Genomic DNA, 24662 nt, shown 5'->3' on the forward strand with positions numbered 1-24662 from the left:
AAAATTTAGAAATATTTACAACCGGATAATACCAAATTCATGAACACTTCTTAATTTTTTAAATTTATATATTTTTTTAAAATTATGTTTAAGAAAACATCAAGTGCTTACTAAATGAAATTTGATTTGAAAAAAAAAAAAATGAAATCAAATTTGATTACAAATTATACTTACTTTTTTATAAATAAAAAGAGTGTTATGACTTTGAAGAGGAAGAAGAATAGCAAATTACAAATTTTTACACAAAATTCTAATTGATGCGCTAATTATATTACATACATAAAATATGATTTCAAAAGTCAATTAGTTATTGCTATTTGTAACAATATTTTGATATAAATAGTAGGTTCAAATCAATGTAATCAAACAAACTATTAATGAAAGTGTTTTTGTATATTGTAAGAAAGTTGAATTAAAAAAAAAAAAATTACCTAATTAAGTGAAAAGTCAAATATAAAGAAAAAAAAGTTTATAAATAGTACTTACAAAATAAAAGAAAAAATATTTTTCTGTAACTTTGCACTTTGTAATATATGAAAAAAGAAAGCCAATTGAAAAAAAAAATTACCTAATTAAGTAAAGAGCCAAAAATAAAGAGAAAAAGCTTGTAGACAATACCTATAAAATATAAGAATTTATGTATTTATGTAAGTTTACATCTTCTAATATATAAAAAGAAAAATCAAAGTTAAAGACTATGTATTTTACTATAAATATCTAAAAAATAAATAAATGCTTTTATAACTTCCACTTTTTAATATAAAAAGAAAATGAGGTAACATAAAAATGAAGAACAATGAAAAAAAAATCAAATTGATGTTAAAGAAAGATATTAAATAATCATTTATAAATTATTAAGAAATTAAATTTGATTCTTTTAAATAATAAAATATTATCATGAAATCTATTAAGATAAAATTATATTTGATATTTTTAAAATTTAAGATATATATAAAAAATTAATTTTAAAAAATAAAAAATATATTATTGTCCTAATTAAAAATGGTAGGTGAAGTTTTTAATATTCAACGGTCAAATTTTACAATTATTAATACTATAAATTTAATTGTAAAAGAAACAAAAATATAAACATTCCAAAATATAATATTAATTACAAATCAAGAACAATTGTGTTTTTTCACTCGCTATTTAGTCATTTAGGATTAATCATAAGTTCAGACCCATACATATAACTAATTATTAGAAAACTAAATTTTAAAAATAAAAAGATATATTTAAATGTGTGTTTGACAAATAAAGATGATTTTTTTTTAGTAAAAAGAAAAACTTTGGATAATTTAAAATTTTCAAATAAATATATCTTTAAAATATTTGGATAATCGATAATTTTTTAAATAAATATTTAATCTATAAATAAAAAATAAGAATTAATTTTATTTATTTAAATAAAATCTTACCAAAATAAAAAATAATATTTTTATCATTTTAATTATTTTAAATTTTAGATCGATTTTTCATTTAAATTTTAAAATTTTGGGATAATTAAATAAATTTTGAAATTTATTTTTTGATAAAGAGTCTAAAATTAAAAAATATCTTATATATCATTATAAAAAAAAAATTAATAATTTTTGAAATATCAAAAAAAAATTATCCACATAAACATTCACGTCAATAAACTTTATCTGATAAGCATGTATGATGTTTTATATATATATATATATATATATATATATAGATATTAGACTAGAGAAACTTGCCCTCCAAATCCCCTCAAAGATAACCACTCAACACCAGAAAGATTGTTCTTTACCAGTGCTGAACTTCTCCATCCACAACGATTTGAAGGGTGAAAAAATATCGGCCAAAAGATGCTCTACCATACGGATGAACATAGGCCTGTCTATGCACTCTCTCCTATTGAGAACCCATATCTGATTGGTATAACCGATGAATTGGGAGCCAAGATACCAGAAGAGGGCTTCATAAAAAATTCTTAGCTCCTACTTTCAGCAACAATTTATCCCGAGTTGAGAATGAGCAGTGACTTCCAACTTGAACCATTGGAAACAGTACCTCACGATCATCAAGCACTGCCATGCTACCTGTTGTACCTCGAGATATCCAGTTTCCAAGTACCAAATCATCCGCTTCTGCTGCCTGCGACACCTACGTATATAGTCACATGACCTTCTTAGCCACACTGAACTTAGATCTTGTGTACATGTTAATGATTATCTGAAGACTTTGGTTAAGTTTGGATTTCACCGCACTTTTAATGCAAGATAATTAATTTCATCTTATTAGTTGAATTTAAATATTAATTTTAATAAAATTTATTTCACATAAATTTGTTATTAAAATTTTTTTTAATCGTAATTATAATATTTTTTTTTCAATCACATTTACAATAATTTATATTATTGATTTCAATCTTATTATCCATCCAAATGAAATTTTAAAAGTTAATGTTGATATCATAAAAGCCATTAAGATTGTGTGTGAATATTAACTTTTCTTTGTAAAAAATATTAGTAAATGCAACATAATTATATTTAAATATTGAGTTAATAAAATTTAAGATATCTTTAAAATTTTTAATAATTTTTATAGCGTTTTTTATAATTTTGGCATACAAAATCAGTAACCTTAAATACATGATCTTGTTCGTAGCTTTCATCTAACTTTAGTAACAATAGGCTTACTTTTTAGTAATTTTTATGAATTTTCAGTGAAATAAGGTTTTATAAAATTTTATTAAATTTAAGAAATTTTGTAAGTCCTTTTGGATAATAAAACCCAAACAACCAAACTATGTTATTGGACTGGGAGTCAAGGGCCCAGCCTCTTTCGGCCGTAGGTCAAACGCCCAAGGTATTTTTCTGGATAATGTGAGGATGCAAAGTCAAGCGGATGGTTGCTGCTGCCGCTCTTGCATCCCCAAATGTAATCATCCCTTCTACCTTTGACTCTTTGGTCTTCTTTGCACTACCCTTTTGTCAGATCCATGTTGCAGCGCCGAGTTTGACCGAGTTCGAAACTCACAAAACCGACGAGGACGCCATGTGATGAGAAAGGAAGAATTTCTACCGATTTGCGTATCATATTTTGGCTTTCTGCTCTCTCCGTTTTAATTTCCACTTTCAATTTTTTTTTTTGGTGTTTAGCCTCCTTTTATGGAGTACGAAAAAATCTTATTAAAATTTTTTATAAAAATTTTCGATCTAAAAAACATTTTTTATTGTATTAATCTTATCTCCGTTTTTCCTCGTCCCTCAGCCCTTTTGTAATTTGTCAACTATCACAAAAATGATAAAGAAAAAGAAAAGAATGATTTCTGAAGTTAAAAAAAAAAAAAGAATTAAGAAAAAAAAATACTAGTACCTTTTTGCCCCAACTAAACACCATAAGAGAATCTTCGAGTTCTTGTAAAAAGGAGTTTACTTTTACAAGGTGCTTTCATTTTTCTTTTTCATCTTTCTTAACTGTAGTTTGGTTAATCGATTTGATGCATCCGGTGAAAATTTCTGGTGAGCAGTTTAATTTCTTTCTGTTTATTTATTTATTTTAATAAATTTTCTGTTTATTTTCTTTACTTCTTTCTTACGAGGTCCGTTTGGACCCAACCCAACCCAACCCAACCCAAATGACCAAAAGAAAGTTTTTAGGCGGCTCCATTCCGTACAATTAAATAATGGGCAGCGTAAAATTCTAGGACGTCTTTATTGTAAAGCCAATTTGTTTTTATTCTAGATCTATCTTTGTTTTAGAAAGTCTTTATTATTACGTCATATAATGCCAAAATTCCTTCAAAGATTTATAGTAAACAGATACAAGTGAACAGTTTTGACGAGTAATTTTTTTAGATTTACAAAGCCAATTGGTTTTTATTATAAAGCCATTCTTCTTCTATTCGTGTTCATCTTTTGTTACAATTCCTTCTTTTCTGTATGTTAACAAGTTGTATGTCATTGACGAGAACCAGACGCTTCCCAGGTCGGTTTCCCTTCCTTTTCTTCAGTTACTCCTTGCTTCATGGTTTATTAGTGGTTAACTTGTTTTTTTTTAATGAATTTTTTTATTATTTTGTAATTTTTCCCGAGAGAAGCGTTATTTATTGTCAATTCATCCGGTTACTTGAATGTTATTGTAATGTTTGCGGTGTCATACAATGTCCAATTTGATTTTTACTTTTTTCCACGTCCCGGCGTGTACCGTATGTATTCCGCCGCGTGAGCGGCCTGTCCGTTACTCCGGCATCGGACACCATTAGAACTCCGGTACACCACTTCGAGAGGGTTCAGCGCGTGCTAGCTTTGTAGGGTCGGCAGCCCAATCCGTCCCCGACGGATTCCGACCCGACCGGTTGCCATCGGGCAATGTAGTGTTTTTCTTTCTATAAATATAAATTCTGGGGGTATTTCTTTCTTTATGATGAATTTTTTATGTTACTGTTTTTATTGATTTTTATGTTGCTGTTTATGCTTTGGCATAGAAACTTGATGGTGGGAAGCTTTTGAAATTTGATCTGAATCTGATTTACGGTAGGAAATAGACTTGTTTTTGTTATATAGGCATTTTTTTGTTGATCTCACATAAAGAGACATGCTGTGTATCAAGGGTTGGCAACCCAACCCGCCCCGGCAAGTTCCAACCTGACCTGACTTCACAGGGTCGGATTTTTTTTTTTAAATCTGATTTCGGATCAGGTAAAATTAAGAAAAAAAATCGGGGTTGGGTTTGGTTTTGGAGCAAACCTGACATGATATTATATAAAAATTATTTTTTAATTATTTATTTATATATATTTATATAATTATATATTTAAATATTTATATTTAAAAAATAACGTTTTATATTTAAAAAATAATATCTTATTAATTTCAAGTCGGATTGGATACTGTTTATATAATATTGGGGTCGAGTCAGATTCGGATTTATAGATATAAAGTCAGGTCGGGTTCGGGCTAACAAAAACCCATCCCGACCCAACCCCTTGCCAACCTAATATGTCTGGGCTTACAAGTTTAAAGGGAATGATTATGTAATCTCATGCTTGGGCATGAATTTGACATAACTTTAAATCAGCTGTGGTGCTGAACTGTGGCCAAGCTAACTCGAATAACCTTCAACATGTTAGTTCATTTGTATGTCTGGTTTGGAGTAGTTCATTTTACACCTAGGGGAAAATAGTGTATGCTAACATCCATTTAATAGCATGGTTGCAGAACTCACCATGTGGTAGATATTAGGCTTTCTGTTCATTCTTGGTCCTTAGCCTGGTTAATCTGTCCGTTATTGGTCCTTAACCACTTTAGGAGATTTCTGCCTATTCATTTGTCAGCTCGCAACTGAGTTAAAACTGCCAAAGAAATGCAAAGTCATAATGCTCATTTGAATTCATCAAGTCATCAAATAAACATCGAATCTGAATGAAACCAAATGATGGGTTTCTTTTTTGTTTTGTTCCTCGTAGGTTCGCATTTTCTGTCATTTCAAGTGTGGCTTTAAACTCTCTTTACCTCTTACATTTTGCTTCCTTTCTGTCTCTGAGCTACTTAAGACATGAAAATATTATTTCAGGAGGAATGGCTGCTATGCTCAATCAAATGATTGTTCTCTATGGTATTGCTTCTATCTGCTTTGTTGCTTTTATGTTGCCGACTGTGCTCTGTGGAGTTGACTCACAAACAACACCAATTAACTACAAGCCTATTGGGAACTACATCCCACCATGCAGTGAGAAAAACCAAGAGAATTGTGTGACTCATAGCCCACCAGTAAATAAACACAAAAAACCATGTAACCCTTCGGAACACTGCCGCGGAGGTCAGAGCCAAGCAGGAGAAACTGAGAGTAAAGCTCAAGTTTCAGCTGCCCCAAAACAGTTTGGAGTTGACGATCATACTCTCCTTGATGGAGAAACTGAGAATAAAGCTCAAGTTTCAGCTGCCACAAAACAGTTTGGAGTTGACGATCATACTCTCCTTGACTTGGTTTTTGCAATGGCTGTTGGCTGGGCGCTCTTTCTCTTTTGGTGACTTGTCTGTTTTTGTTATGAAATGCTTGCCTATGTTGTTTATTTCAAGATTACCAGACTACGTTGTTTATTTCAAACGGTAACTTTTTATGGTCATGTGTTGAGCTTCGTGTGATGGAGACATTTTGTTTGTGTAGTCAGGTTATATTTTTCTAGTGCTTGGGTTGTTTATTGAACCAATTAGAGAAATAGAATACATTTGTGTTTTGAGTGTGTAAACGTTCGGTATTAATCTCTGTTTATCTGCTTCATGTTTGCCCCTTCGTTTGGTCATCAACTCCTAGTCCCTTATGTTTGGTAGGAAGGATAGTCTCTTATGTTTAGAAGGAGGGAAAGAGGAGGAAAAAAAGGATTTACATTGTGTTTGGTATGAAGAAAAGAGGAAGGAAAGGGTTTGCATCATGTTTGTTAAGAAGGAAAAAAAAAAAGAAAGAGAATGGAGGGATTTTTTTATATTTTGTTTTTATTTTTTGTTTGGTTAGAGGGAAATAGTAGGAGGCTAGAAAAATAAATAGAATTGCATTTTTTTTTCTTTCAAATTTATATTTTTTAAATTGAGAAGAAAACATTATTTTCACTTAATAATTGTTTTTTACAATTTTATTCAATATTTTTTCCTTTTATTTTTCATTTTTCACATTGAACAAAAAAAAATAACTTTCTTTTCTCAAAAATTGTTGTTTCCTTCAATTTTGTTTATCATTTTTACTAAACATGATTAAATATGTAAAATTCTGCTTTTCTAATTTAAAACACAGCTCTGTTTGTTTAAAATGTTTCAAAATTGTTTTCTTTATGATAAATTTTGTTTTTTATCTTAAACACAAGGAAATTTTATTTTTCATATTTGGATTGATTTTTATGAATTTTTTTTAATAAAACAATCACATTAAAAAAATACAATTAAAGATTTATGAAAGATTTTAAAATTTTCGTATGCAAAAGAGTTTACATTTTCAACACTAAAGTTAAACGAATTAGAAAATAGATGATATAAAATCTGTTGGGTCCCACTTTTCCACTTAACTTGTGGAAGTAGCTTTACACATATGACAATGCGCAGGTGATGCGGCGATCGACGACGAGCGAAAGAATTATAATTAAATTAAATTATAATTCGTGCTATGAAATAATAAAAATAAATTATGATTTTCTTAAAAAATATAGATTATTGAATAATAAATTAAATAATAAAATAAGTATTAACATACTTTAATTTTAGTACTTTTGATTAAATTATTATGTAAAATATAAAAAATGTTAAAAAATATGTGAAAAAAATAAATTGAAAAAATATTATTTTTCATAAAACTGTAGTAATAATAATAATAATAAAATATAGCTTGGAAAAAAATTATAAAGAAATAAAATAAAACAAATTGCAACAATAATATAATATATTTTGAAAAAAAAAAGTTATTGAAAAAATAAAAAAATTTGATGTATAACATATTATATTTGTAGGTTTAAATTTGTAGAAAAATTTTTTAGTGGCAATTAGAATTAAATAGATAATTTTTAAATTAATTTTTTAACATTAAAAATAGATATAATAAGTGATAAAGATAATATTTAAATTTTAAATTTATTTGAAATATAAATTTGATAATTAGAATTTAAATAAATATAATCATTTTGATAATTTTATTAATTAAAAATTTAAGATGAACATTTTTAAAATTTCAAAATATTACATAAAGTTACTAAATTTTTAATGTCTTACGTAAATTTTTTAAATCAAAATATAAAAGATTGTTAAAAGATTTAGATAAATTTAATTTTTGTAATTTTTAAACATATTTGAAAGATTTTAATAATTAAATAATTTTTTAAAAAAGTTATTTGGTAAACAATTAAAATTATTTATAAAAAAAAATATTTCATATTTCATATTTTTAATTTTAAAAAATATATCTTTAAATTATTTTAATTTTCAATTATAATTTGAATAATTTTAATATTTAAATAAATTTAAAATATTTAATTTGTAATTAAATAATTTTTTTAAAAAAATTATTTTTATATGTTATTTAATAAAATTATCTATATAAATATTTATGTGATAAATTTATTTATATATGTTGTTATATAATATATATATATATATAATAGATTATGTCACGATTAAAATTATCGCATTTAAATTAGAGCAAAGTATTTGATAAGTTAAGGGGTACTTTTGTAATTCGACGGAAACCATAAATTCATCTTAAACCCTACGTCTCCACATTCTTCATCCCCTGCGCAGAAAAAAATTTCTGGTACTAGTCATTCTATTTTCTTTGTTTGTCCCAGGAAGAGCATGGCAAAGCGTTTGATTCCATCATTTAATCGCATTTTAGTTGAGAAAATAATCCCTCCTTCTAAAACCAACTCGGGAATCTTGCTTCCTGAGAAGACCCCCAAGGTTATAATCTTTCATTTTTACTGTCTTTTGTTTTTGTTTCGTTTTATTTTGTTTCTAACCTTTTTTTTTTCTTTTGGTTTTGATTGTTTCAGTTGAACTCTGGAAAAGTGGTGGCAGTGGGACCAGGAGCACGGGACAGAGATGGGAATCTTATCCCTGTGAATCTAAAGGAAGGAGACACAGTTCTTTTGCCTGAATATGGAGGCACCCAAGTCAAGCTTGGTGAAAAAGAGTTAGTCTGTTTTACTTCTATCTGTTATTTCATTTTTTCTTAGTTTTCAGTAACTTTCATGGACAGCAAAATGGTTCACCCAATTTTTATTGATCTAATTGAATTAATTAGGGTTATTGTCATTTGTGTGAAGCTTATATAAGGTCGATTTTGTTTGCTGTTGCATATTTTAAGGTACATTTGGAGGAACAAAAGTTAGCTTAGTGTAGAATATAAGACCATTGCTATTCAAGTGGGACAAAGTAATTGTTGAAATTGCTTTACCTCTTATTGACTTTGCATTGTTGCCGCTGTAAAATTGCAATCTTCCATGCTTACACAGTTATGTGCCTACTGCAATGGCAAAGATTTTTCTAATTTTTGGTGCAATTCGTGTGATTTATACCCCTATCCTTGTTTACTTATCTGCTTAGGAAGTTTTTTTGCATTATCTAGTTGAAGGTGATGGATCTACATTAAAATGTTGTGCATGTGGTTAGAATGAAAAGCCAATTTGTAAGGGGAAAAAAATTAAGATAGAGGTTCTGGATTCTGGATGTTTGGGATTCTTGATGTATGTAGTTTTTTTTGCCTTGTGAACCTTTGATTGGTGTTGTGGTTTATAGTGTTAACTCAAACTTTTGATTTCTGAATCCGATAAAGTGTCATAAGTTGGTGTATTCATTTCTGATATCTTGATGTTGAAAGTGAGAGCAAAACATAGGTTTTTTTTTTTTTTTTTTTTTTTTTTTTTTTGCTGTTGGCAAAATTTGGTTTGACAATGAAGGAAGCAGATATCAACTAAAAAAAGTAATTGACAGATATTGGTTTAGAAATATCGATTTTGTATTATCATTTGCCCTTATTTTACTAATGTGCTGCATGGCATCAGCGATTATATCTATGTTAAATCTTATCAATCTGAAGCAGGTCTTTTAGATTATAACTATACCCTTCATTGGTATCAGTCATTTCCGGGGGTTAACATATTTTCATCTTTACCTACTGTTTCAGGTATCACCTATACAGAGATGATGATATCTTGGGAACACTTCATGACTGATTTGATGAAACAGTGCCATTTTGGAGAATTGGATTCTCATTCAAATGTGGAACAAGTGTTTGTCTTAGAATTGTGACTGTTTTAGTGGTTTTACCCATGTTAGAACTTTCATTGTTTTGGCATTTTGGATAAGGAATCTTTTCATGAACCGAATTTTCTCATATGAAAAATGTTGCTAAAATCTTCCATCAATCATATATTTTTCCTCCACTCCTCAGGTCGATGCTATTTGAAGTTTTTTATGGGCATTGTCAAATGAAGAAAATGGGAAGTTCACAATACACAAACCTGTATAATGAGAAATGTGCATTAAAATAAAGACAGCAATAGAAATAAGTATTCTGTTTAAGTAGACAACAAGAATGGTTTTGATTCTAAGCTTGTATCGAAACAGGTACTTCAACTTCTCCATGAAGGAGAAAGAAAAAACAAACAGAATAACCTAAAAATAAGCATACAAGAGGGGTACTAGCCATGAAGGGAATATCCTTCAGCAGTTTCACGAGTTTAAGAACTTCTGAGCCGCATCGAAACTCAACTGGTACACCTGCAAAATGATTGAAATTTAAAATTTCATTCAATCAAATCCCAGAAATTGGAAATTGACGATAAAGATATGCAATGGTTCTAGGACAACCAAAATAGACATACAAGTTTCTTGTGAACGTTTTGAAAAGCCCGGCAAAATTTGTCTGCCTCTGCAGCACCCACCTATGTCAGGCAAAAAGTTCCCACTATTAACATTTTTAAAATACTTCCAACAGAAAGATTGTCAAGAAATATTAAATATAGAAATTGTATCAATGATAAATGAAAACTTACGATGACATCAGCAATTTACTATCATAACTCAAAAAGAGTATTCCATAAGAACCTCAAAAGCAAAAAGAAGTGAAACCATGAGTTGCAGGCAAGGATCACATAGGTTTCCTTTTATGGTTGATTTGACATGAAATTGCAACACAAATAACTGTTGGCCATTGCAGAGACAAGGTTTCATTCAAATTATTGCTATGAATTATGAACAGTTGGATAATAAAGGTTCTATGTCATACCCGATGCTCACTATAATAAACAATATAAAGCATCAAAGACAAATTGAAAACAATTACTAAGATCTAATACTTCAAAATTTGTTTATCTGCTTTGAAGGAGAATACTATCCAGTAAAATTAAAAAAGAAAAAAATCAAAGGCACAGGTCACTATTGCCCCATTACAACAGCTGATATGCTGGAGCTCTTGGTGTGTGTCGTTGAAGACCATATATGCTTCCACCCTTGTTTATCATTAAACCACATAAACAATTAAAACTTTTGTAAGGACAAAGTATTCACTCTATATCATCAACAAAGGATCTATGTTGCCCCAAGAATCGAAAAAAAATAGGTACAGGTCAATGTTGCCCATGACAACAGCCCATAGCTGGATCTCTTGCTGCAGTGTGATCAAAGACAATAAATGGTGCTTTCCACCCTCATTATTGTTAAAGCTCATAACCACCTAACTTTTAAATTGCAAGGTATTCAATCTTTATCATCACAAAGAGGTTTGAAAATTTTCAACTGTAACTAATAGAAAAGATCTTCATAGATGGCATAACAGTACAAAGGTTAACAGAGCAAAAGAGATGTCAGAATAATGGTTGAAGGAATGTAAAGGCCCCTCAAGAATCACATTATTGGTGTTGCAGAAGCAACCTCACTACAACTGCTTACTGTCAATTTCATGAACTTCATTGAAGTTTCAGGGAACCATACAAGGAATGGTGATGGAAATTAGACACTGAGGGATAGATGGCATAACAGTATAAAGGTTAACAGAGCAAAAGAGATGTCAGAATAATGGTTGAAGGAATGTAAAGGCCCCTCAAGAATCACATTATTGGTGTTGCAGAAGCAACCTCACTACAACTGCTTACTGTCAATTTCATAAACTTCATTGAAGTTTCAGGGAACCATACAAGGAATGGTGATGGAAATTAGACACTGAGGGAAGACTTCAGGACCATGGGAAGACCACTAAGTCCAAAGAAAAATCAGATGGCAGGAAACATCTACAATAGTTATCAATCTCATCTTTTAGTTACATTTTGCTAAAAACATTTCGTTTTACATTTTTTCCTGGAAAAAAAAACCCTGTTGGGTTACCACCTTTTCTTTAAGAAAAAAAAGAAAGAATCAGTTAGTACAAAAAGTATAAAGGTTATTTTCATTGTAAGAAAAAAAAAAATTGATTCTTAAAGCATCTAGCCTATCAAAGATCCACACTAAATCATTCAAGTTATCAGTATTAATTTTATAGTCCAGTAGCAAGTAATTTCATCAGTCGCCACAAATACTTCTATATCATATGGCAACAAATGCCCTTTCAAAAGAGAATAGATTTAATAAAAACCTACACCATTTGGAATTTTGTAACCATTTAATTAACTTGAGGTCATTAGATTTCAACAATACCTTCCTCTCAGCAGTCAACTTTAGCTTCTGCCAGAACTTATCTGCCAAAACAAATACATGCAGGTAAAATAAATAAAAGTTGTAAGACTATATTTTCAAAGAAAAAACAAGTGATTCTCAGTATTTTCCCAAGGTTTGACCAAAAAAAAAAAAAAGAAAAGGATCAATTCACTGGATCAAGACTTTCATCCAAACAAATTCACAACAGAAACATTAACTGTTTTCTTTAGCATGGAGATATATGACTGTAAACAAAGAGATATTTTATTCTATGGACTGTGTTTGATAAATTACCATGCAGTTCAGTTTCTTGATTTTCCATTCCGTTTCTTTCACCATCACTCCATGCATCTTGCCAATCAGTAAGCTACTAAGCAAATGACAAACATGACAAGCCAGCACATAACAGATACAATTCAACAGAATATTACAAACATTGATCAATTACAGAAAAATGAGTAGGGGGAATGAATCAGTTTCAGTAAATACCGCCTTATTTGATGCTGAATGAGAAGTTGATTGTCTCGATGAATCTAACTCAGCCTGAAGTTATAAACGATAATTTCAGACCAGAACGAATCTAAAATCTTTATATCAGAATGAATGTCAAAATTATTGCATGAACATTTCGCAAATGTAACCAAAATCAGGTATTAATCTCAGAGACAACGAAACATTTTAACAGCTCTATTTGATAAAATATTTTTTTCTCGAGTCCCAAATAAACCCTTTTTTTTGTGCTAAAAAAACCCATATTTAGCTCTTGTATCTCTCTTCAACAAACAAAAAGAAGGAAAGAAAATAGCTTTAGCATTACTCCACAGAGACTATCAACCAAATCAAAGAAAAGTCTAAATCAATAAAAACAAAGATTTAGATATACTAAAACATAAGAATACAGCACTAAAACAAAAGAAGGATCTTTCAAAACGTTTTACGACGTGAAACTAAAGAAATTCACAAAAAGCTTAAATGGTATTCCAGATAAATGACCCGTTTCCGGGAAAACAAAGAATCAAACCGAACCAAAATATCGATGCCGGTGAGCGAATTAAATCGAAACAAAGAGAGTTTAACGAATAGATAAATTGATAAACAAATAAACAAGTAAATAGGCAGAATTGAAACATGATGTAGGAATAAGAATGAGAAATTGTTTTTTACATGGTAGTCACGAGGTCGAACAACAGGGAAGAGATCGAGTAGGTGTCGGAATTCTTGTTCATCCATTTCTCTTCGCTGCTTGAGACTGTCGTTCTGAGTTAAGTATGTAGTCTTCTGCTATAACCAAATTGGCCGGAAATAATATGAAAAATTATTTGATGCACGGGGATTTTAATTTTATAAGTGAGATTAAAATAGTGATATATATATATATATATGTATTTTAAAATTAATTTTTTTTTATTTTTTAAATATATATTAAGAAATTTATATTATTATTTTAATTTTGTTTGTAAAATTAAAAAATTTTATTATTAATATATTTAATAATTTTTTAAATAATATAATACTGATTTTTTTTTTGGGTGTTAAATATAATTTTTGTTACTAGTAGTATTTTTACATTAGAATTTAGAAATACAAAGCAGAGTATTTCGTCTATAATTATCAAGTAATTCGTTTTTTCAATGGTAAAAAATTTTTACATTTTATTCTGATTTAAATAAATTTATTTACATCAAATTTTAAAAATTAATAAAAATTACATTTTCATGACGTCTGAATCAATTCGTTAAATATAGAATAAGTTATTAACAAATGAAAATAAATACTTAAAAAGTTGAAATTATTACCAAAGAAAAAAAGACCTCTTACAGTCGGAAGATTTTATAAATTTTATTCAATTTTGAAGTGAATATAAGTATAAGTTTGAACATTGAGATACAAGCTCTTGTAAACTGAATGCTTCCGCTATTTACAGCTAAAATTTATTTCATATTTAGAGCAATTAGCTTTCATGATTTTATAATTTTATTTGCAGTAATAGTTGTTTTCATAAAATTTCTAAATCATTACTGAGAAACATATATCATGGAATTTAAGCCTTGAAACCTTTTACATTGGAATGAAATTTTTTGAATAAACACAAGTTCATATAATTTCCACAGGAGATGAATATGAAATTTGCAAATTTTGAGCATTTTCTTACCCTCTTAATACTTATAAGAGGGAACAAAGGACAAACATAAAAGGGGAGAATGAAAGATTTCATATGCATAACAACCAACACTTGTTTGTGAACAAATTATGCAAGCAAATCATGAGACTCCCAATATTTCTCAAGCAGCTATGTAGATGTGCTATCTGCATACTCGAGGGTTTGAAACTGAAAAGAGCTTACAATTCTATCAAGCCTCAGAGATCGAAAACTGGCATTGCCGAAGGAGGGTGAACCTACTTTTAGATTAGATGTTTCATTCAACGGCGCTTCCTCCCACCACCAGCGCCGCCTTTCTTCTTTCCACGGTTCTTTTTACCACTACCCCTTTTCTTGTGCCCTTTATTGACCACATGTCCATCAAAGTCGTTATCTTTAGCGGGGGCCTTCTGAAACAAATGTTTCACATCAAGCACGCCATTTTTAAAATGACCTTCACTTGACTTCAGAACCCTGTCCTCAGGCCTCCGCTTGTCAGCTGATCTTTTAGCACCACCACCAAGCTTTCCTCCAAATCGACCAAGAATCATATTCTAAAGTACAAAAAGGAGAACAAGGGAAAAAAGGTTAATGAACTGCAAAAGGTTTTGTAGCAGCTAAACGAATTATGATCAGAAGGCGATGAAAGTAAATCACCTCTTTTAGCATTTTCTCTTCTCTTTCCTTCTGTTTCTTCATGACCACCCTAGCTACACTCAAGGGTAGTCTCTGCTTTTTAGGTGGCTGCATCCAGGCAACCAAAACTTAATGTTAAATAAAATCTAAAATCTTGATCACTTTGCAGTCTTCAGAGCTTTAATCTGTTCACATACAAAAGTTCTTACCTTTCCACCCAAAGAAACCACCTTCCTATTCTCCATCTCTTTCCTCTCCTTCCATGTCATATGTGAGGATCCTAAAATGGCAAAAAATAAATAAATAAAAGACAACAAAACCAATGTATCACTACATTGCCAATGATAATACATGATTGGAAGGGAGAGAGGAAAGTTTTTTAAATAAAATTATGATCATATCACAAGAAGCTATGCGTATTTGACCTCAAATTAATTCGAGACATACATGTTACAAGTTCAAAATATTTCCAGGCAGCGGATAAAAACCCTAAACATTTAAACTACTTCAAAAATAGTCCAAGAACTCAAAGCTTTTTGCCAAAATTTGAGGCATAAGAACACAAACTCGAAATCTCACCAACAAAAACCTGTTTAGCCACAGGTTTGACATACCAAAACAAAGTAGTTAGAAGCATAAAATCCATTTACCATATCATCATCAAGCATAAGAAAGCTTCAATTACCCAAAAAAATGTATTTTCCACCATTATTGAAGCAAAGTATGAGCACAAACAGTGGCATTTTTCATTTTTCTTTCACATTAGAAAGCATGGAAAACTTTTCTGCGAAAGCATAACATTTTAAGGCAGATCTTTAGAAACAAAATCTACCCAATTCAAACAAATCAGAGAGAACTTATAAGAACCCTAACATCAACAACAAAATATATAAAGAATAAAACTTAATGCTAATATCAAATATAGTTTAAATTAAACATGGTGCTCAATCAGATTAAAATATTAACTAAAGCCCACACTCTAAAATTGACGGTTGCTTGGATTACCCAACATAAATCATGAAACTAAGAACAAAATAAATAAATAAATAAATAATGGAAAAGATAAAAAAATAAAGAAATAGATACCCAGAAACTCAATATCTTTCATAATATTCCTTATGCTGAATCGGTGTTCTTTGGCGGCGTCCATCTGACTTCTCTGATTTTGCTTCTTCTTCGACATTTTTAGCACTGGAAAAAGAAACACCTAAAAGAATTTGTACAACTGAACAGGAAAAAATCTGGGAAGGTAACGGTGAGTTGGGTTTCAGAGAGAGACTCACGAAAATTGGATATATAAGAAGGGAGAATAAGTTGGGCTGGGTCTAATAGATTTTTCCGCTAATTGGCCCATTCAAAAGCTGGGCTATTTGTAAAAACATTTGGAACGTAGTAAATGGATTTTATTTATTTATTTTAAAAAATCTTTTCAGTTTATATAGTATTTTAAATTTTTAATTAAAAAATAATTAATTTATATATTCTCTATAAATTTTTTATAATTGTTTACATGTAACAAGTGTTTATTAGAGTAAGTTCCTGTTTGAATTTGACTGCATTTCTGATACGTTGCAATTAAGTTTATCTTACTTCCAGTTGAATTCAAATGTTAACGAGATTCAAGTCAACATAAATTTTTTATTAAATTTTTTTAAATTATAATTATAATAAATTTTATTATTATTTTCAATCTCACTACAATAAATCTTATCGCTCGTCCAAATAGAGTTCAAATCTATTACTTGCTAAAAAAAACCATTCTCTTATTAGAAAAAGATTAAATCCTAATAAAATGTAATTATTTTATTATATATACCTTTCAAAAAAAAAAAATCTTACAATTTTAAGAATTTTTGGTAATGCAAAATACTCTTTCAGGTTTTCCTTTGGATCAATAAAAGATTTTTTAAATGTGAAATGCAAAAGTTTTAGTATGCCTAAGAAAATTAAAATTTAGAAATTGTAAATTGAAATTCAATTCCCATTCAATAGTGACACTAAATATATAACTCTTATACTAAAAGTTAATTATTTCCCAAAATGTTTACAACTTATTTACTTAAAAAAATTTTACACTAAAAGTTAATATATAACATATGGATCGATACGAAAAATATTTTTATATATAACATGTTAAAAATTACAAAAAATAATTAAAAAAAAGATTTCTGAGATTAATATCTATTAAATGTTACTTATTTAAAAAAAATTACATGGAGTTAACTAAACCTCGAATTTAAAATAAAAAAATATTTCCTACGTCTAACTACAACTTCTGGCCCATTCATGCAAAACAATAAATTAATAAATTATTTTTATTTTACAATACCAATTACCAAATGTATTCCTCAAATACTCGTACAGTCACAAGTCACAAGTAAAATCATAAGAATAAGGAGGTTAATTTTATTTTATAAAGGAGAAAAAGAATATAGAAAAGAAAAAAAAAAAACAAATTCAAAATATGCAAACAATTCCGAACAATATTAAAAAGCCATTCAATTTCCTGTCCAAGAAATTGAAAAGTAAAGAAAGGGATCCAGAATCCTCGTTCTTATCACTTTCCTCTTCAATGGGATGGTTGAAGTTTGAAGGCACAATGGTATCCGGAGCAGAATCATCACTTCCAAAATCAGGACTATTGGGAGCTGGGGCATCATCCGATGGCTCTTTTAGGCTCTTGGGCAATCCTTGGCCATGAGTCACGTTTATTTTGAAATGCTGCCCATTTTTGCATTGCTCACCATCATAATCACTGGAGAAGAAATAGTTCATCCCTTCCTTCATTAGAGGGACTGCTACTGATACTGGATGAGGCGCCGTGGCCGACGGATCAGCCGCCGACCATTCCGTGGTATCGTTTTGAAGAGCATCCTCATAATCACAGAGATTGTATATGGTGAAATTGTATGTTTGCACTATTGAATGATTATTATCCGTATTAAAGACTGCGTTAACGAAATGAACACAAAGTCAGTTTGAGCAACCTATGTATCTTAGATTTGCATTAAAAAAAGTGACAAGACCTAGAAATTCTTTTGAACAAAGTAAATCAAATAATTTCAGTAATACTAAAGTCAGTTTTACGGTTGAAGATCTCAAGTTTGAATCTCCGATTATAACCCAAAAGACAGAAAAAAAAAATCAAATGATGCATTTTAATTTCAAAGCTATACCCTAATAAGTTTTGACATATAAAATAAAACCAGCTTTAATTTGGCTAAAATATTCTGTAACACAGAATCATTTATAAAATAAGAGAGAATAGTCAGAAAATTCTTCAAAGTGCAACCTTATTTTATATATACTTTTAATTATTCCTTCACCGACAAAACAATCATCTCCTGCCAGCTTGGGTGTTCAAATTTTGATGCATGTGTCCAAGAACCCAATGCCCTTAACTTTGAAGTATGTCAGTTAGCAAAAATTCTTATAATAGAATAGCACATGGCAAACTTCTTACAGCACAATCCGTCTTTTTATCACTTTAAAACTTCCAATTATTGAATAAAATCAAATCATGGAAGATTGGGAGGAAAATATTTATCCAGAGATACTCAAAAAAAAGGGTTGGTTGAACTTATACTTAATTATTGAGTAGTTTTTCTTTTTCTAAACTGATGGAAGGGTGAATTAGGTTGTGAAGACCCAAGAAAAAAAGGCAAAAGAACAGAAAGGAAATCTATAGCTGAGATGAGGTATAAGTGGAGCAAATCTAAGCAGAAGCTAAAGGGTAGAGATCGATTCTAGAAGGCAATAAGGGATCACCATTATTTGGATAAGTTCATTGATTTCCTCTGTTACAGTTTTACAAAAGGTATTCAGATATTGTTGCAGCTATAAATTAAAAAATAAAAATAAAAAACAGATTCTCGTGGGAGTTCATATATTTTTAGAATACTGCACAAGACAACAGATCAGGTAACTGAATTTTTTTGAACAGATCTCCAAACTTTTTGAAACTCCTTACATGGGTTGACCTGGTTTCTTCTGTTAATGGAAATTTACTAAAAATCCACTGATTTTTGTCATGATTCAAAGAGGATATTGCTCATAATTCACAAATGACTAGACCAAAAGAGTAAAAGAAAAAGAAAACAGTTAATATTAAGACTTCTTACTGAGGAAATCTCCCAAGCTGAAGTTTTTGGTATCTGCCCATTTCTGGTAGTTTACACTTGGCTTTTCAAGGGTGTCATACCAGCCCAAGGAGTCACCAACTGTGTAGTTCTTGTAAGCTGTAACAGATCCTGAAAAGAAGAGAAGCAGAAGACAAGAAATGGAGAAAATTTGCAGCAGAACTGAAGTACCGTACCCTCTGTGTTCCATCATTCTTGGTTTCAGTGATGTTTCGGTGGTCAGGAGAGAAGCTGGGACTTTGCCTCTTCTTGTTGGAGAGTACTAAAAAGCAATGGAGTAGCCACTTTATAATTTATTTATGTAGCCTTGCCTTTGCATGGAATTACACAAATGGTCTATCTTTTCTGATGGTCCCAGAACCTTTAAAATTGTTTGCCAGATCCATATGGAGTAAATTTTTTTTTCTTAAACAGCTGAGTAAATGATAAGAAAGGAATAATAGTCCCCTTAACCTAATCAAGTTATTAGCCACCCAAAACCTGAAGAATTAACTCATCATTGAAAGACTGACTTGAAACTGGACTGTTTGGAATCATATTGTATTGCATTTTTCAGCATTTTTTATAGCAGAGTTGAAGAAAGATAGCCAATGACTGTTTGACCATCTAGTTAAAGACATATGATGTAACTCTATTGTAAATAAAAAAATGTTGCTCCTAGTTTTTAGTTTTTTTAGTATTTTGAGACTATCTGAATTTAAATTCTAATTATTAAAATTAAAAGTTCAACTCTTGACTTGTAAGTGGATTTTAATTATGTATTTTACTTACTAAACCTCAAGAATCGATGGTTTTTTTTTTAATTTAATCATTGTCCCATAAACAATAGATTATATACAAAAGAAAAAAAAAAGTCATTTTAAATGCATCCATGAAAGTAACTTTCAAGTTTCTTCCTTGAAAATGGGATGGGATGGAGACTTTTATAAATGCTATCACAATGTATGAGCACATGAACAATGACAGAGACAGGCATATCATCTGGCATGAAACCATTACATCTTCTATGCTGTGGACATTGACATTAAAAATTTACACCCTCCATTTCCATTTCCAACTTCTACAGCATATGATCATAATTTAATTTTATCATCTAAATGCAACCACACATTAATTTCATTAGTTAAAAGACTACAAATCTTCATTCGAATGACTAACAAAAAGAGATTTTTAGAGCATCATCACAGTCATTTATTTATTTATAACCCATTCAAATTTAGTGTAACAGTTGCTTAGCATTTACTTGTTTACTTTTGTAGGTTAAGTTGAGAGGAAGAAACCTCAAAGATATTAATTATTTATCTTATATAGTAATTCAGAAGTCATCTAACATTTTGGTTTTTGTTATTTTTTTCTTACAAAGGACAGAAATAAAAAAGATTGGATTTGAAAGTAGACAAGTTAGGTGGTTTGTCGATAGGAAAAAAGGCTGGCATACCTCTGGCAAACGAAAGAATGTCAAACCACCAAGACACGAGATAACTTCATTGAACATACCTACTTTCCCCATGTAAATTGATGGTTACCAAATAATTACTACAATATCTTAATAATTCATAGTTTTTCTGTAAAAGTTTGTTGGGATTAATGCCCCTAAAATTAATATATATATATATATATATACTAGAAACAGGGACGGATTTAAATTGGGGGCAGTGAGGGCAACTGCCTCACTGAAATCCTAAAATTCTTTTTAAATATATTATGATAATAGACAAAAATCTTAACATTTTTACATTTTGCCCCCACTAAATTAAAAAAGAAAAAAAATAAAGGGGGAGGGATTTAAAAATATTATAAAGTATAAATATACTTTAGTAAAAAAATGGATTCATTTTAAAATAAACTATTATATATAAATACTAATAAATTTAACTTATAAATAATTATTTCACGTAAGTCTTGCTCTTGCTAATTTTTGCTCTTGTTAATTTAAGTCACAACCCAATATTTTTTTTTGTCCCTGTCTATCTATTCTCCTCTTTTTTCGTTTGTAGACTTTATTTTTTTATTTATGTGAAATGTCAATTATATTATTATAGAGGTGTCAAAGTCAAGTATAAAATAATAAAATATTTGTATAAAGGAAATATTAATAATATATATTTGATGTAAGATAATTTTGTAGAGATGTAACCTTACAAATTTATAGAGATGTGATCCAACAAAATCTAAAATTTAGGGAAAAAAAAAAAGTAGCATCAATTTTAAAATTATTAAAAAAGTTAAAATATATATAAAAGTAGCATTTTTTGTCCTATTTTGTATTTTCATATCTTATCTTATATCTTATAAACTATAGAGAAATTAAATTAGTATTTGATTAAAGTTAATCAAAGACAAATATCATTAGTAAGAGAAAGTGAATTTCAAAGGAAATATCCGAAATTGAATACAGTTATATATCTTTTAATATTAATAATGAGAAAAAAATCCTACATTTGATACCTATGAAAACTATTTAACTCAATTATATAATACTATTTTCATTTGAAAAATGACAATATTATGTATTTGTATTTATTTGATATTTAAAATTTTGATGTATTTAATATTATAAGTTTTTGTTTTATTTGTGTTAATTTCTATTTAAACTTTATATATTTGATATTGTAAGAAATATCTCAAATTCTTTTATTAAAAATCTATTTTACATTTAGAAAACATTACCTCTACATTAAATAAAAAATTTTATGTAAATATATTATATAATAAATTTGCCCCCACTAAAGAAAAATCCTAAATCCGTCCCTCACTAAAAAATTTGTCCGGCTATGATCAAGATTAATTTTTTTTATTTTAAAACAATATAAATTATTTGAATTTAAGTGTATATATTTTCTTATTTATGTTTGAAAATATAAAAAATTATAAATTACAATATTTTTAAAATTTTTATTTTAGGAGTCTTTTTTTGTAAATAAATATTTGTAACTATTTAATTTAATTTAGTAAAAAAGAGTAAATTGATATATTTTAGTATGGTTTTCTAAAAACTATTTTTTTATTGAGTTCTTGATTTTTTGTATTAAAAAAAAAACCAAACACTAAAAAAAATAAAAAGAGGGGAGGCTAATTGAATGAAAAATATCATTTAATAATGCTAAAGATGTCAATTTTACATATACTTAATGAGAAATTCGATTTTTTACTTAAATAGGGATGGTAATAAATATTATATTGTAGGTATAAAAATGAGGATGGACATGATCTTAAATTTTTATTGAGTACGAGGATGAAGATGAATAATATAGCAACCGTCTTATACTCATATCCTACATATATATATTTATATATTTAGTAAATAGATTTTTTATTAAATAATATAAATTTATTATTTTAGATTAATTAAAATTAATATGTTTTTATTGAAAAAATATACATTAATATATATTTATAAAAAATAACCTAAATATACAAGATAAAAATTAAAAAAAAAAACTAAAAAATAAATTTTGGTTTTTATTTTTTGAAAAAAGTTATGAGTATGAGAGTTATTCATATCCATTAAATATTTATGGGAATGAGAATGAAAATATATTTGAAACACCTATTGGCTATGGACAAAGGGATGGGTATAATATAAAAATCTAAGGATGGGAATGAAAAATACTCAATTCATCTCATACTGTACTCATTGACATCTCTAAATAATGTGTTTAATTAACGCAAAACACAAGTTTTTATTGGAAGGCTACTTTTATATATAGTTATAAATGTTTAATTGATTATTGATATTTTATGATTTTTTTCATAAAAAGTATTTCTTTTGTAATTTTTTCATAACATATTTTTTAATAAGAAATTAGCCCCTATAGGAGAACAATATATAGTAATAGATGTATATATTTATATGTATGCATGTTTGTATACGTTTAATTGATTATTGATTATTGATATTTTATATTTTTTGTAACTTATTTCATAAAATATTAATTATCAAAAGATATTTTATTAAATTTTTCATAATTTTCTTTGTATTTTTTATTACATATATTTATTTTTTAATAAAAAATTTATTAGTTAAATTAAAAAAAGAAAAGTAGTCCCTATGGGGCTAATTGCAAGGCAATTCCCTTAAAAGACTACTTTAATATATTAATATATATATATATATATATATTGTTGTAGATATAGGTTTTAAAATTTTTCATATAGCATTAATTAAACCAATTCTATTTAATTTTCATATACATATCATAGTAACATCTTTTTACAATAAAACATGTTGTAAATTAAATTGAGTTTGAATTTCGCATTAAGTTTTCAAGCAAATTTTTTATTTAAAGAAAGAAGAATTTGAACCCTAATCTTTGAATATATGAATCATGCATTAATTATTAATTGAATGCTTAAATGCAAGTATTAAGTATTAGAGTATAAATCTATATTGCTTTATATGTGATTCGAGTTTATACTTTGAGTTTGTGGGAGCTTTTTTCTGGAATGAGCTTATATTATTTCTATTGGACAGAGCTTATATTTATTCCAAATGGCTGCTCTGGTTGTTTTTAGTTATTATGCAAAATAATGAAACTCAATCTAGTCAACATGAAAAAATAAATAAATAAACTCTTTATATTTGATATATTATTGATGTTTAAATTTATAAATTATTAATAAATTTAATGATGCAATCTCATTAATAAATAACTTAAATTGTTACAAACCCTTAAAATAAATAGATACAAATTTAATTTTTTTAAGCAAATTTTCATTAATAAATTGACATTATCTATTTTTTTGACGAAATATAAAATTTATATATCATTAATGCATTAAATATAAACTCATAACATAATAACTAAAAACATAATTATCTAATCTGATAATTTTGCATATTTATAGTCTATTTAATCTCAATTCCATATTAACTCTCAATTACAAAAGGAAAAATCATTTGATGCGAAGTACAAATAACATACTAATTTTTATTAAGAATCAGATTTGAACACAGCGTTTTTACTTTGTTGGGTTTTTGTGTAAACATAAATTAATTTAGATTTGACTTGTAAGATATGATATTGTACTTAAATGGAAAATTGGAAGAGTTGAAATTTATTGTTATAATACTAAGGTTTCATTTCAACGAACGATAAAATTGATTACAGTGAAATTAAAAATAATAATAATAATTATTATAATTATAATTAAAAATATATATTATAATTATAATTATAATTTTATATTAATTTAATTTTATTAAAGTTAATATTTAAATTCAATTAATAATATATTAAATTTAATTACATCACACTTAAAAAAATACAATAAAATCCAAATGAAAACTAAATCCCTAAGGAGTGAAAGAAATTATTAATTTTGTTGGATATATATATATATACATGCATATATATAAATATATATATATATATAACGTTTACTGTATTTGTTTTGCAATAAAAAGATTTTTAAAAATAACAAGAGGTGGACGTGTGCATAAATTAAGTTAGTGTCGGTGGTATTTGTAGTTGTCCATGTGCATGTGCATCTTTTTCTTCCACGTGGTTATGTCCCTGATTGCCACGTTGCCGCTCTTTTCATAACACATTTTTTTATTCTTTCCGACAGTTGTCTAAACAAAACTTCTTTTAGGTTTAATTTATG

The 24662-nt window shown here is 28.2% G+C and overlaps 5 protein-coding genes across 7 annotated transcripts; 2 read left to right on the forward strand and 3 right to left on the reverse strand.

Annotated features, from left to right (window-relative positions):
• The first annotated feature begins 2931 nt into the window (after positions 1-2931).
• LOC111303889 (uncharacterized) lies at positions 2932-6220 on the forward strand. 2 transcript variants are annotated; one of them, XM_022900393.2, is made up of 2 exons: positions 2932-3491; positions 5545-6220. In XM_022900393.2, exons 1-2 carry the CDS (start codon positions 3470-3472, stop codon positions 6000-6002), a joined length of 480 nt encoding a protein of 159 aa, XP_022756128.2. In that variant the 5' UTR covers positions 2932-3469; the 3' UTR covers positions 6003-6220. The 2 variants fall into 2 exon arrangements, with proteins under 2 accessions (XP_022756128.2, XP_022756127.2); XM_022900392.2 differs by lacking the exon at positions 2932-3491 and adding an exon at positions 3523-3957.
• Positions 6221-8210: 1990 nt separating this feature from the next.
• LOC111303891 (10 kDa chaperonin, mitochondrial-like) lies at positions 8211-9892 on the forward strand. Its single transcript, XM_022900395.2, has 3 exons — positions 8211-8408; positions 8501-8640; positions 9634-9892. The coding sequence occupies exons 1-3, from the start codon at positions 8304-8306 to the stop codon at positions 9680-9682; spliced, it is 294 nt and encodes a 97-aa protein (XP_022756130.2). The 5' UTR covers positions 8211-8303; the 3' UTR covers positions 9683-9892.
• Positions 9893-9961: 69 nt separating this feature from the next.
• On the reverse strand, positions 9962-13490 carry LOC111303890 (uncharacterized). Of its 2 annotated transcripts, XR_016327072.1 has the most exons (7): positions 13305-13490; positions 12630-12683; positions 12435-12507; positions 12141-12181; positions 10505-10960; positions 10334-10393; positions 9962-10229 (listed from the first exon to the last, which is right to left on the reverse strand). XR_016327072.1 is itself a non-coding variant. In XM_022900394.2 (6 exons), the coding sequence occupies exons 1-6, from the start codon at positions 13368-13370 to the stop codon at positions 10182-10184; spliced, it is 342 nt and encodes a 113-aa protein (XP_022756129.2). In that variant the 5' UTR covers positions 13371-13484; the 3' UTR covers positions 9962-10181. The 2 variants fall into 2 exon arrangements, 1 of the variants encoding a protein (XP_022756129.2); XM_022900394.2 differs by lacking the exon at positions 10505-10960 and having other exon boundaries at positions 13305-13484.
• A 665-nt stretch (positions 13491-14155) lies between these two features.
• LOC111304406 (uncharacterized) lies at positions 14156-16192 on the reverse strand. Its single transcript, XM_022900955.2, has 4 exons — positions 16003-16192; positions 15126-15196; positions 14938-15024; positions 14156-14834 (listed from the first exon to the last, which is right to left on the reverse strand). The coding sequence occupies exons 1-4, from the start codon at positions 16097-16099 to the stop codon at positions 14562-14564; spliced, it is 528 nt and encodes a 175-aa protein (XP_022756690.2). The 5' UTR covers positions 16100-16192; the 3' UTR covers positions 14156-14561.
• Positions 16193-17217: 1025 nt separating this feature from the next.
• On the reverse strand, positions 17218-19326 carry LOC111304408 (early nodulin-like protein 18). Its single transcript, XM_022900956.2, has 2 exons — positions 19038-19326; positions 17218-17864 (listed from the first exon to the last, which is right to left on the reverse strand). The coding sequence occupies exons 1-2, from the start codon at positions 19246-19248 to the stop codon at positions 17374-17376; spliced, it is 702 nt and encodes a 233-aa protein (XP_022756691.2). The 5' UTR covers positions 19249-19326; the 3' UTR covers positions 17218-17373.
• Positions 19327-24662: the final 5336 nt, after the last annotated feature.

The sequence above is a fragment of the Durio zibethinus genome, chromosome 13, assembly GCF_047325235.1.
Source record: "Durio zibethinus cultivar Kanyao isolate XHJ-2024 chromosome 13, ASM4732523v1, whole genome shotgun sequence".
Taxonomy (NCBI): Eukaryota; Viridiplantae; Streptophyta; class Magnoliopsida; order Malvales; family Malvaceae; genus Durio; species Durio zibethinus.

What these genes read in the sequence shown, in the direction of transcription:
- LOC111303889 (XM_022900392.2), top strand. Translation starts at nt 3,912, where the DNA reads ATGTTAACAAGTTGTATGTCATTGACGAGAACCAGACGCTTCCCAG. An exon ending in GAGAACCAGACGCTTCCCAG is followed by an intron (nt 3,958 to 5,544) that starts GTCGGTTTCCCT and finishes ATATTATTTCAG; the next exon opens with GAGGAATGGCTGCTATGCTC.
- LOC111303891 (XM_022900395.2), top strand. Translation starts at nt 8,304, where the DNA reads ATGGCAAAGCGTTTGATTCCATCATTTAATCGCATTTTAGTTGAGAAA. An exon ending in TTCCTGAGAAGACCCCCAAG is followed by an intron (nt 8,409 to 8,500) that starts GTTATAATCTTT and finishes TGATTGTTTCAG; the next exon opens with TTGAACTCTGGAAAAGTGGT. An exon ending in GTCAAGCTTGGTGAAAAAGA is followed by an intron (nt 8,641 to 9,633) that starts GTTAGTCTGTTT and finishes CTACTGTTTCAG; the next exon opens with GTATCACCTATACAGAGATG.
- LOC111304408 (XM_022900956.2), bottom strand. Translation starts at nt 19,248, where the DNA reads ATGATGGAACACAGAGGGTACGGTACTTCAGTTCTGCTGCAAATTTTC. An exon ending in CAGCTTGGGAGATTTCCTCA is followed by an intron (nt 17,865 to 19,037) that starts GTAAGAAGTCTT and finishes TCGTTAACGCAG; the next exon opens with TCTTTAATACGGATAATAAT.
- LOC111303890 (XM_022900394.2), bottom strand. Translation starts at nt 13,370, where the DNA reads ATGGATGAACAAGAATTCCGACACCTACTCGATCTCTTCCCTGTTGTT. An exon ending in TTCGACCTCGTGACTACCAT is followed by an intron (nt 12,684 to 13,304) that starts GTAAAAAACAAT and finishes TTATAACTTCAG; the next exon opens with GCTGAGTTAGATTCATCGAG. An exon ending in ATTCAGCATCAAATAAGGCG is followed by an intron (nt 12,508 to 12,629) that starts GTATTTACTGAA and finishes TTTGCTTAGTAG; the next exon opens with CTTACTGATTGGCAAGATGC.
- LOC111304406 (XM_022900955.2), bottom strand. Translation starts at nt 16,099, where the DNA reads ATGTCGAAGAAGAAGCAAAATCAGAGAAGTCAGATGGACGCCGCCAAA. An exon ending in GAAAGATATTGAGTTTCTGG is followed by an intron (nt 15,197 to 16,002) that starts GTATCTATTTCT and finishes TTGCCATTTTAG; the next exon opens with GATCCTCACATATGACATGG. An exon ending in AAGAGAAAATGCTAAAAGAG is followed by an intron (nt 14,835 to 14,937) that starts GTGATTTACTTT and finishes TTTGTACTTTAG; the next exon opens with AATATGATTCTTGGTCGATT.